The 12,533-nt window shown below is 40.1% G+C and overlaps 2 protein-coding genes across 4 annotated transcripts in view; both read right to left on the bottom strand.

Annotated features, from left to right (window-relative positions):
• The window catches only part of si:dkeyp-97a10.3 (carcinoembryonic antigen-related cell adhesion molecule 6), a 46,996-nt gene that overhangs the window by 16,394 nt on the left and 18,069 nt on the right, over positions 1 to 12,533 (bottom strand). The gene's annotated exons all lie outside the window — the stretch shown is intronic.
• LOC127496962 (free fatty acid receptor 3) overlaps positions 5,589 to 12,533 on the bottom strand; it is a 9,195-nt gene continuing 2,250 nt past the window's right edge. For 2 of the 3 annotated variants that reach the window (XM_051864997.1, XM_051864995.1), the window contains exon 2: positions 5,589 to 7,509. In XM_051864997.1, the coding sequence (XP_051720957.1) occupies positions 6,501 to 7,484 (984 nt within the window). In that variant the 5' untranslated portion in view covers positions 7,485 to 7,509 and the 3' untranslated portion in view covers positions 5,589 to 6,500. Of the gene's footprint in view, positions 7,510 to 11,648; positions 12,201 to 12,533 lie in introns of those variants that run through there. The other variant, XM_051864996.1, reaches the window with a different exon arrangement.

Here is a 12,533-nt window from a genome sequence, read left to right as displayed (position 1 = left end):
TCTTGTTGGGAATGTTGAGGCTGTTTCATCCGATTTAAAACTAGTTTAATCATCGAATGATATGTAGTTTGTAACCGAGAGGTGTGTGTCGATTTGAAACGCTAATCTCACTTGATGTCACAACGCTGTTTAATAATGGTGACCGGGAATAAACGTGGCTCCTTTAAGCTTTCATTCCGTTATCCACTGGGCCGTGCTGCATAGTTCAAAGTAAACTAGTGAAACACATGAAAACAGCGCTATTTGTTCTGTATTTGTTGTTACTGACCGAGAAACAACTACAGATGATTCAGTGACAGAGCGGTCCGAACGAATCCAAATCATTTCAGATCGTTATGCAAGCGCGTTTGGCCAGTTCACGGAGAAGAAAGTCAACAGAAATACGGGACACACATAATAACTGCTGAAATATTTGCACGGAAAACGTTTCTCAGGTCAGTAGGAGGAGCTGCATGGTATGAACAGTGCGTATATAGCCATACAGCTGCAGGCGCCACTGCGGCCTGATTTTAGCCGCACCGCCAGGAAAAGAGGAGGAGGGAGATTGAGGTGCCGTGGGCCGGATGAAGATAATTGGCGGGCTGGATTTGGCCAGCAGGCCACCAGTTGACGAGCCCTGATCTACACATTTCCCAATGAAAAACACCCCATCAGGTCTAAAATAAAAACACTTTAAAGCTGCAGTCTGTAAGTTTTGCCTCTTTGTCGCCATCTCAGTTTGAAACCTGCAATTGCAGTTATTTGCGGAATTATCAATGGGTTACATGGGTTGTGCATCGGCACGGCTTCTCAGCACAGATGAATCTAATGTTTTGAGGTGTATGTGTAGGCTGAGTCACCGCACCAGTGTGGATATTCACTGTACTTCAGAATTACACATACTACGTCTTGGAAGTATGTCCAAAATAATAGGCTTCACCGGAAAATGTCATCTGAACAAGTAAGTAACATGTCTGCCACTTTTGTTCTGACCAACTGAAGAAAAAAAAAAAAAAGAGTTTTACAATAAATCTGCCAATGGTGATTAAATCTAACGATCGCAAAGTTAGCTCATATCACGTCAAAGTGTGTGAATTATTATTATTGTTATACTTTGTTCTCAAATTGTTAATATTAACAACATTGCGTGACTATGTGTATTTAGTGTGTATTATCTAAATAGTATTATCTTCTCAATGAACCATTAAAATGTCTTACCTGTCCAGCAGAAAAAAGCATTCTCTGCATCCGTTTTAAACCCGTTCAAACACAGAGTTCACTCCACCTTTCAAAAGCCCTGCTGATATTTATTCTTGTTTTTGCACGGGCCCGGTCGCATTCCCTTTTTTGCTGTAGCCACTCCACAGTCCGAAGTCTTTTGCTTTTTACTACTGGTGATCCACCTGTTGTCATTGATGTTGGTCATTTTTTCCTTTCTTGATTACAATCTGCCATCAAAATGACATGTTTAATTATTCCAGCTACTGTAAAAAGAAGCTACAAATGATCCACCACCTGCAGCATCCGGGACTCCTTTATGTATACAGTCGTGACGCAATGACCCAAAGCCAAACTCGTATTTTTAGCGGAAACCTACCAATACCACTCAAATTAAAAAACATTATTACAAGCTTACCGTTGTGAATAGGGCGAAGGTAAGGAGATAGTTTTGAACATTGGCTGGTTATGTACTTCCTCAGTAATTAATTTTGGATAATTTTTAACCAAAAAAAGTATAATGGGCTCACCATAGTGATTCAGGGTAAGACAAAAACACGTTTTGGAAGAATGAATGAATGAGGCATTTATATAGCGATATCTTATGTACTATTTGTGCTTTGCAATTATATCAGGGGGTCTCTCCTCAACCACCACCAGTGTGCAGCATGCGACGGCAGCCACAGTACAACGGCGCCACACAGCAACTGTAGGTGGAGTGGAGAGAGAGTGATAGAGCCGATTCACTGGATGGGAATTATTGGGAGGCCATGATTGATAAGGGCCAATGGAGGGAATTTGGCCAGGACACCAGGGTTACACACCTACTCTTTACGAGAAGTGCCATGGGATTTTTAATGACCACAGAGAGTCAGGACCTCGGTTTAACATCTAATCCGAAGGACGGAAGGATTAATGATGTATTGATGTAAATTTTGTTAATTTTTAACAAAAAGAAAAAAAGATTAACCATTAGCCTTTATAAAGAGAATAAATAGAAAATATATCTATAAAATAACTGATTAAATATCAAACTCGTTCCTCCACACGCTGTATAAATCCAAACAGGGACAGGAAGTGACATCACAGGAACAAGTTTGTGTTGGTCTAAAGTGATGTTAAAAACAAGCAATTTATATTGAGTGCTGCGTAGAAAATAAATAAACAGCAATCATGCGCAATGAGTGGTGATGGGAATAACGGCGTTATAAATAAACAGCGTTACTTTTTCAGTAACGAGTAATCAAACTAATTACTTTTCCCCAGTTACAACGCCGTTACCGTTACTGACAATAAAATGCAGCGTTACTATAATTTATCTCACTGATGCGGTTTTTATCCGAGGCTCTCTCTCAGCCATAGGACCTGCATTGTTTTTCTCTGGTGTGTGTGTGTTGGGGTGGGAACATAAGATAACTGATGATGATTGTACAGTTTAGTCATACACAAATACAATTTTAAACTGATAATAATGTACGATGTTCTGTGTGTGTGTGTGTGTGTGTGTGTGTGTGTGTGTGTGTGTGTGTGTGTGTGTGTGTGTGTGTGTGTGTGTGTGTGTGTGTGTGTGTGTGTGTCAGAGCATGCAAGCGGAGCGCAAGCTCAAACCAGAATACCCTTTGTGACATGCTGGATCGAAAATATGTTAAAGTTTTCTTCTAGTCGACTAGTAGTTGTTCATTTAAGCCATTTATATTACAGTTTTTCTCGATTGCTTAAACACGTTTCTTGAAACTATGCCTCATATTCTCAAAACAGTAAACACAAATCCATAACGTCTCACCCAATTCCCCAAACATCCTATTTTCAGGTCAAAATGAAGCTTTACACTCAAAACCATTCACTCTTGCTGAAAAACCAAACTTTGCCCTCAGACATCACACACAAGCCCTCAAAAACACACACACTACAACATAGTCTTACACACTGGTGAGATAAATTCAAAACAATACTACAAAAAACAAAAACCAGTAATAAGTTGTGTCACTTGTGGTTCTCCCCCTCACTGAACTTTTCACATGATGAACACGTGTATACATTTGCACATTTTCTATTCCTTAATGTACTGTACAGTACAATACACCAAACAACAAAAAATATTCTGCCCCAGCATCACATTTTTGGTCTGGGACAAGCCAGAGAATCTCGTCAACTTCACAGGCTGTACTGGCCCTATCCAGGCAGCGGGGGAAAATCCTCTTGCATGCCTGATCCACCCCTGGCACACATCAACTGAAATGTCTAGTCAGGCTTCTTCCATTCCATCGTCTCTGTGTCCTACAAAAATTGTAGTACTGATTACTGTAACTGTAACACATCCTTTTTACAAAATGGAAGCAGACAGAATCTCTATCGGTATGTAAGGCACTTTGATGCATATGTTGTAACACTCAAAAGTTACAGTAGAGTACACTGAGGTACACCTACCTGTTTTCCTCCCTGAAGGTTCTCATGATCGAGGCGATGGTGAAGCAACTTAAGTTTGGCTGAACTCATTGCCCAGCCTCCCTCATAGTCATACCACGGACAAGGACATGGTCAACTAGTGGCACGAATTTCATCTGAGACTCCTTGTCTCCTTGGCACCTCATCCTCGTCCTCCTCCTCTTCCCTCACCTCTTCCTCCACTCTTTACAGCTCTTGCTCATCCTCTTCCTCCTCCTTTCTGGTGTCCTCGACCTTTTCAGTCATGTGTCTCTGGATCCATTATTCCAAAACTGACAGAACTGAACTCTTTTATCTCTCTATTGAAGGTTCTGATTGGTCTGTGATAAATTTTGACTCTTAGTGTTTCCACGTGGGTAGCTGTGTGCTAATTGAGCTCAAGCTATGCTGACTTGAGTGAACAATATTGAATGCTAGTGCTTTGTAAATGACAACGTGGTGTAGGCAATGAGAAATGAAGGGATTTGTGTGTAGAGTTTTGCAGTGACAGTTCAACAAATCTGATTCATGTGTCAAAAAGGGGAATAGTGTTTATAGTTTAGGGAAATGGGTGTGCTTTTTGATAAATGGCGTTATGATTTTGAAATTGTAGTTCAAAAGCCTGGTTATAGTGTTTAAGCAATCGAGAAAAACTATAATTTAATTTCTTAACTACTGGAGAGAATAAACCATAATAATGAGCATTTACGTAATATAAAGATGCGCGCGGATGACCGAGTTCAACGCATGCGCAGTACAATTTTTCCTATACTCTTTTACCAGACATCGTGTCATCAACGGGACATTCGCTGGGTAGGATCGGAGAAGAAAAATAGTGCATCCACCATTGCAACATAGTTCAGAAGATACACCAAGAGAACCGGTATCAAAAACGATGGAGAAGGCATGCTTCTGAATTTACTCGTCTTGTTTTTGAATCACTCTTTACACACTCATCTTTGACGACTGCACATTGTGCTCAGTACTGTGCGTATTGCCACTTAGTGGACTTTTCTGTCCTGCTTGCGCATGCGCTGTTGCACGTGCACCGTCCACGCGGTCTCGAAATTTGGGCTGCACGCGGACGGGGTGTGCGGATGGTGCACGAACGCGAACGGCCGAAGTATAGGCTTTAGAGAGAGAATGCACATTTCATTCGGATTACATAATCAGAGAGTAGCCTATTTATTTTCGTTTTGAATTATTTCATTTAAAAGTAGACATTTTAAGCTTTCTATAGGTATATTCTCACGTCTGTGAGGCAAGCAGTTTCGGTTCATTTAGCCTTTAACGCGCTCCAGTTCACGTGCAAGTGATCGCGCCTCCATGTCATGATTATATTGTCTGCTATATTTGCTTCTTATTTATTAAATCCAGGCGAATGGTTGATGAAACATAGATTAAAATTAAGATACAATTTTTTACAAAAAACGAAATTCACTTTAAAGAAAGGCTTTCTACAAAACAAAACTTAATGAAGTGGTCAAAATAATGTCTAACACACTCCATGTCTCCCGATATATTACGCATCTTATGATGTATCCTATTTTACTCATGCTGTTCACTTTTCATAATCAAATAGATGAATTTAAAAAATAACAGGCCTATTTAAACATAACTATGAAACTATGTTTTCTTTAATGGCTACCAACACATACAGTACAGAGAAATTTCATGTCGTGAGCAAGATAATTTATTTTTAGACATATTTAATATTGGGGACATCCAAGTTATTTGACATATTTGAAAAAAATAAATAAATAAAAAGTAACGCAATAGTTACTTTCCCTGGTAATTAGTTACTTTTATAAAGATGTAACTCAGTTACTATTTGTGAGAAGTAACTAGTAACTATAACGAAATACTTTTAAGTAATTCGTTTTAAGTAATCCCCAGACTTTTAATTATAACGTGCCCAACACTGGCAATGAGTGAATGGTTCAGAATGGAGGAATAAAGAAGAGAAGTATAATCACAAATTTTATTGAAAAATTAGTAACAAAAACAGCTTTTTACAAAGTCGTGTCAAAATATCTTTGATTGTTTGTAGCATTGCTGTAAGTGAATGCTGTGTATTAGTTCGAATGTTAGATTTTTCACTGTAATTTGTTCACAAACTGTTTGAGCTCTTTATTTCATTGTGAATAAAATTGCACTGCTGCGTAGATTTAAAGGGTTAGTTCATCCAAAAATGAAAATTCTGTCATTAATTACTCACCCTCCAAACCTGTAAGACCTTCGTTCATCTTTGGAACACAAATTAAGATGATGACATCTGAGAGCTTTCTGACCTCTGATAGACTGCAACGTTATTACCGCTTTCAAGGCCCAGAATGGTAGTAAAGACATCGTTAAAATAGTATGCAGTGGTTCAACCTTAATCTTATGAAGCGACGAGAATATTTTTTGTGTGCAAAAAGCAAACACATTAAAAAGACTTTATTCAACAATTTCTTCTCTTACATGTCATGTCTCCTATTCTGTTCACGTAGTAATCACAGTGCAGCACTTCCGGGTTCTACATCTGAATTTTGGCAGATTCTGTTCACGTGAGCAGTACGGCGCATGCATGTGATTCTGACGTTCTGATGTAGAACCCATTTGGAATGACATGAGGGTGAATAATTAATGACAGAATTTTCATTTTTGGGTGAACTAACCCTTTAAGTAAAATATAAGTGCAATCAGCATGTTAATGCTTGCTTGATTTTCTTCCATAAACCATTTTTAAGCCGCTCCTCTTCTGTCTATCCATAAAGCATTGGGTCACGGTGACGTAATAGAATTATATTAATTGGCTTTGGACAGAATGGCATGCATTAAAGACATATGCAGGCAACACAAAGCACATCAATCAATGCAAAACCTGGCTTGATATGTTAGCGGATGTTGTCATCAGAGCTCTGTGTTCTCTCCTCTGATTTCCCACGGTTGAATAAAGAGCAGCAGAGAGCCGAGCGGCAGCAGAGAGGGAGCAGCCACCCCACCAGCTCCTGCAACACCTTCTTGAAATTCTCTCTGAGTGCTGAAGAAGAGAAGTAGAATATGAAAGGGTCGAGACATGCATTCAGCGTGCTGGTGAGCAGAGCATATCTTCTCCATTTAGCGCTGTAGCCGCCAAAATATCCCTCCACATGTGTGATGCTGAAGGGCATGAAACAGATAACAAAGACCAGAAGCGTTCCCAACGCCATCCCGATAGCTCTATACCGCTTCTTGGCGTCAACTTTGGATAGACGGGAAAGTATGCAGATGCACTTGATGTAGCAGAAGCAGCAGATGAGGAAAGGAATGCAGAAGAAAACAATAGACAGCTCGAGGCGAACCGGCAGGAGGATCTTGAGCTGTTCATCACTGAATTCTTCATAACAGGTGTCACGCTTCGATGGATCGGTGATGTTGGGGTTGAGATAGTCGAGGTATTGCATGATGTAGACGATGCTGCAGTGCGCCATGGAAACCACCCAGAAAATGACACTGGCTATCACGGCATTTCGAGGCTTGCGTTTCAGCTTGTATTTAATGGGGAAAGCTACACCCAAGTATCGCTCCACACTGATGGCCGTCAAGAGGAAGGTGCTGTTGTAGATGGTGGAGAAGAAGATTAATCCTGACAGCGGGCAGAGGAAGTACGGCATTGTCCATTTCATGTTTGCTGCCTCCACCATGCGAAATGGCAGGAAAAAGAGGAAGATTAAGTCGGAGATGGTTAAACTGAGTAACAGCACGTCCATCGGGGTGGAGCGCTGGCGGACCTTCTGGAAGAAAGTGTAAAAAGCCAAGATGTTGGCGGGAAGGCCTATGATCAGCGTGAATCCGTAGACCGCTAACACCAGGTTACTGAGACCCACCGTCCACTCCATGGTCACTGTAGATGCCACGAACGCTCTGTAAGAAAAGACAGACAGTCAGAAAATGCAAGTATTTTTATTGTAAAGTTGCATGCATTACTATGGAAGCCCATTTCTGCCACATAAAATCATTGGAAAATCATAATTATGACTTAAAATGTTGTAATTGAGATAAAATGTCAGAATTATAAAAAATGTCAATTATAAAATAAAAATTCAATTATGAGATTAAAAAGTCAAAATTATGGCATACTAGTAATTATGAGATAAAAACTCTTATGACATAAAAAGTTAATTATGAAGTAAAGTCTTATGACAAAGTCAATTATGAGATAAAAATTACAACATACTATCATAATCATGAGATAAAGTCATAATTATTACATAAAAAGTCAAAATTCTAACATACTAATCATAATTATGAGATAATTATAAGTCATAATGACATAAGTCATATTTATGAGAAAAAAGGTCAAAATTATTACAGTCAATTAAGTCGATTATAAGATAAAGCCATAATTACGGCATAAAAGCCATAAGATAAATAGGCAAAATTATTTACAAAGTCATAATTATAAGATAAAGTCATAATAATATATCATAATTTTGCCTACTTATGGCGTTATGGCATAAAGTCATAATTATGAAGGACAAATTCTAAATTATGAGATTAAAAAATCTAAATTATGACATAAAAAGCTAATTAGGATAAAAAAGGTCATAATTATGACATACTACACCATAATTAATTCCAATTATTAATGTAATTAGTCAATAGTATAATAATTATGACTTGTGTTGTAATTTCGACTTGAAGCAAGAGCAATACATGCACTCCAGAACTCAAACAGGCTGACATTTAGACACTTTAACAATGTGTTGTTAAGATTTACACTTTAACTGATGTTGTTAAGATTTTCACCCTTGGCTCCTCACAAAAATAACACTTTTAGACATGACGGGAAGTTGATAAGCATCTCCTCAATACTTTAAAATTGGCAAGTAAGGGTTTAAGTGGTCGACCAGTGGTCGAATTGTCGAAAATAATCTTGAATTAAACATATGATACATCACAATATTTTCCACAATGGTTCTTGAACTTGTTGCTCAGATTTGTTTGATCAGGCAGACAGATGAAGACACAGATGAATCTCGTTCCAACACAAAGTTTACTAATATAATCCAAAACAGGCAAGAGAGTTTACAAATATAACTGCTAATGAGAACGGACAACTGAGAACTGAAGTAGAGTGACGTAAATACAGATGATGGGGTGAACACAGCTGAAACAAATGAACTAATAATCACTGTAACCAAGGAGACAAACGAGTGCCGGGAATCAGAACAAAGATACGTCAATAAATGAAAACAAACTGAAAGTCCATGAAAATTAAAGCAAACTGGACATAATGCCCCCTCCAAGTCTGCGCGACCTCGCGCCATTAGAACAACAAAATAAACAGATGAGGGAGGGAGGGTGGAGGCTTTGGAGGTGGACGAGGAGTGGACGAAGGGCTGGCCAAAGGCAGGCAGGCAGACAGCATAAACCAGGGAAGAGATGATGGTAGGAATGACCAGGGAGGAACAGGAGGTGGTAGCAGGCAGTGAGGTGATTTATGTGGATGGAGACCGGATGAACCCCAGATACCCAGGCAGGTAGCACCCCATGCCGGTGTTGCCGGAGGGAGGAGCCATGGTGGTACAGCATCCAACGCCTCCATGGGGACATACAACAGGGACGTTGCTGAAGAGTAAAGAATCCTGGGTGCAGACAGTGGGTTGATGGATCTGTGCAAGACTGTAGGCATCAGTGGCCACGACGGAGCTGTCACGAAGACCCCCTGAGGTGAAACGGGAGAACTGCTGTGGAACTGGCGCAACTGAGGACTGTCACAGAGCCTGAGGGAGGGCGGAGCCAGACTGAGCCGCAGAGGTGGAGAGCCGGAGCGTAGCAGCAGGCACGCAAGTCCACGACGAAGGGCTGATAATGTCCGACCAAGGTGAAGCCGGCAGGTCTAGGGAGCCCAGTGATGTTGCGGGTCCGATGGCCGACGGTGGAGCTGAGGGAGGAAGGAGTGGTGGCGGAGGAGTTAGGACGATAGGCTGAGGTAGAGTGGCGGGGACAGTGGCCAGAGGTGGAGCCAGGGAATTCCCTAGCCCGGTCGAGGATGACTCATTGGATGCCCCAGTTAAATACCTGATGCAGTGAGGAGGAGGGTGAACAATAGGGCAGATAGGAGACGACAAAGACAGGGCTGGAACTAGAAGTGGTGGTGGGAGGGTGGGACCAACGTATCTATCTCCCAGTCCAATATGCACTCACATACTGCAGCGAGGTTGTGGGCAGGGAATTCCTCTGTCATGGACTCGTTGGCCGGCTCGCACACCGGGTCAGACGTAAAGGGCTCATGCTGTGGTGCGATGGTAGGCACATCCACTTCTATTTGCATTGGCAGCTCTATCGCAGCAGGTACTGGCACTCCATCTGTTGGGGGCTCAGGCTGGTGGTGGACTGGGCTCTGGGGTTGCTTTCTGCTGCAATCTGGATCAGGGGTATGCGCTTTTCAGACACTTGAGGACAGCATCCCTCCAGCGAAGTCCTCGGGTGTCTGGAAGGTCAACTGGGTGGTAGTAGTTGGCCCCAATCCAATATAGTGATCTGAGGGTCTCGTCGTCATAGGGGGAGAGGAGAGCAGAATTCCATGGTGTAGTCAAGACCCTTCTGGGCCAAAGCAACAAACTGCGCTGCTAAATCCATTTGTGGTCCGGTCTTTTGTAACGCATGTGTTCAGGCAGAAAATGAAGACACAGATGAATGTCATTCCATCAAAGTTTACTAATGTAATCCAAAACAGGCAAGAAAGTTTACACACACAACTGTTAATGAGACCGGACAACTGAGAACTGAAGTAGAGTGACATAAATACAGATGATGATGGGGTGAACACAGCTGAAACAAATGAACTAATAATCACTGTAACCAAGGAGACAAACAAAGCGAAGGTTCCAAATCCATGTTTTTCATGTCAGAAGTAGCACGAGCACTTGGAGTTTGTCAGAAATAAAATGGAATCAGTTTACCGTTGAGGATTTGTTGTGTTGCACAGCAGTGTAGACAGTATGACTGATTATAATGGAATCGGTTGTCTTTTGTCGCATCGTGCCGCTCACATCGTGTTAATCAATGCACTTTATCTATGTTCGTTATTCTTTCTAATATTATGTAAGGGGAGTGTCAAACACTAATCAAAGAATTACCATACCTTCTGTTCTCTTCTTTTTTAAGAACGCCAATAGATGCTCTTGACATCTTCTCTTGGCCATTTTGAACAGCGCGAAAAAAGACGAAAGCTTGGATGACTTTGTGCACAGATCGTTATAGCTCGACTTCTGATTAGCCAATCACCATACTTTATAGTTTGTTAATTATCATATGTAGAGAATTTTTTCATTTGCATGAGAGGTTTTACATACACTGTTAAATTAAAGGGGATGGTAAGAAAGGATGGTGGTTTTACAGAGGAGATGCTTAAAATAGTTAAACACAGAAATAGTTCAACACGGAGGGAACTGACTAAACCAGACAGCAGTGCTAAATATGCATGTATGCTTGCAATAATAAATTAATATGCAGTATATTTAGGATACTTTCAGAAAATCCATCTCAGGAAATGCATCTAGGGACATTGCACATGTTCAGGTGTTATTACTGAGAAAAAATAACTTCACAGCGCACATGCAGAGATCAAAATGCACGATTAGGTGGTACATTTTCACACCATTAGGTTATTTAGAGTATCTACATAACAACTGATAAAGTAGTTACTACAAGCTACTGAAAATATATTTGGTAACGCTTTAGATTAAAGTCTGGAAAGTACTGTGCAAGTAAAACTAATTTACAGCATAACTTTTAGTAATTATAGTGTACCTATAAAGTACGTATGTGTAGGCATGAGGGAACAATATGTAAAGTTTAGGGAATAAAAGGGTAACAAAATTAACAAATTATTTATACTGTAAATATTTTAGAACTAAGGAGTACTTATTCTAATATTATGAGAGGCAACAATTTTACATTATATAATTACAAGGTACAGGGTTTATACAGGGCTATTTTTTTTGATAGCAAAAGTGCACTGGTTAAAGGATTAGTTCACTCTATAATTTACTCACCCCATGTCATCCAAGATGTTCATGTCTTTCCTTTTTCAGTCAAAAACAAATTAAGGTTTTTGAGGAAAACATTCCAGGATTTTTCTCCATATAGTGGACTTCAACAGTTACCAACGGGTTGAAGGTCCAAATGTGTTTCAGTGCAGCTTCAAAGAGCTCTACATGATCCCAGACGAGGAATAAGAGTCTTATCTAGAGAAACCATCTGCCATTTTCTAAAAAAAAAAAAAATAAAATGTATATACTTTTTAACCACAAATGCTCGTCTTGCACAGGTCTGTGATGTACCATGCATTATGTAATCACATTGGAAAGGTCACACGTGACGTAGGCGGAAGTACCGATCCAGTGTTTACAAAGTGAATGTGCAGAGACTAAGTCAAACGGCCTTTACAAAAAAAGGTAAAACGATGTCGGACGACATTGGAGTTGGAGGAGAAAATAAGATGTCTTTCGCCCTACATGAGTGACCTTTCCAATGTGATTACGTAATGCGTGACGCATTGCAGAGCTAGATGAGCATTTGTGGTTAAAAAGTTAAATTTTTTTAGAAAATGGCCGATTGTTTCTCTAGATAAGACTCTTATTCCTCGTCTGGGATCACGTAGAGCTCTTTGAAGCTGCATTGAAACTGACATTTGGACCTTCAAGCTGTTGGTAACTGTTGAAGTCCACTATATGGAGAAAAATCCTGGAATGTTTTCCTCAATTTCTTTTCGACTGAAGAAAGAAAGACATAAACATGGATGACATGGGGGTGAGGAAATTATCAGGAAATTTTAATTCTGAAGTGAACTAATCCTTTAAATTTGGGCTTCCGTGTTTCAAGGAAAGCAAAACTAAAATTATAGCAACTTTTTTTTTTTTTTAAATACTGGGGAAGTA

This window comes from Ctenopharyngodon idella, chromosome 16, assembly GCF_019924925.1.
Source record: "Ctenopharyngodon idella isolate HZGC_01 chromosome 16, HZGC01, whole genome shotgun sequence".
In the NCBI taxonomy this organism is placed as follows: Eukaryota; Metazoa; Chordata; class Actinopteri; order Cypriniformes; family Xenocyprididae; genus Ctenopharyngodon; species Ctenopharyngodon idella.
Note: the sequence above shows the minus strand (reverse complement) of the source record. Positions and strands in the feature narration are given on the sequence as shown.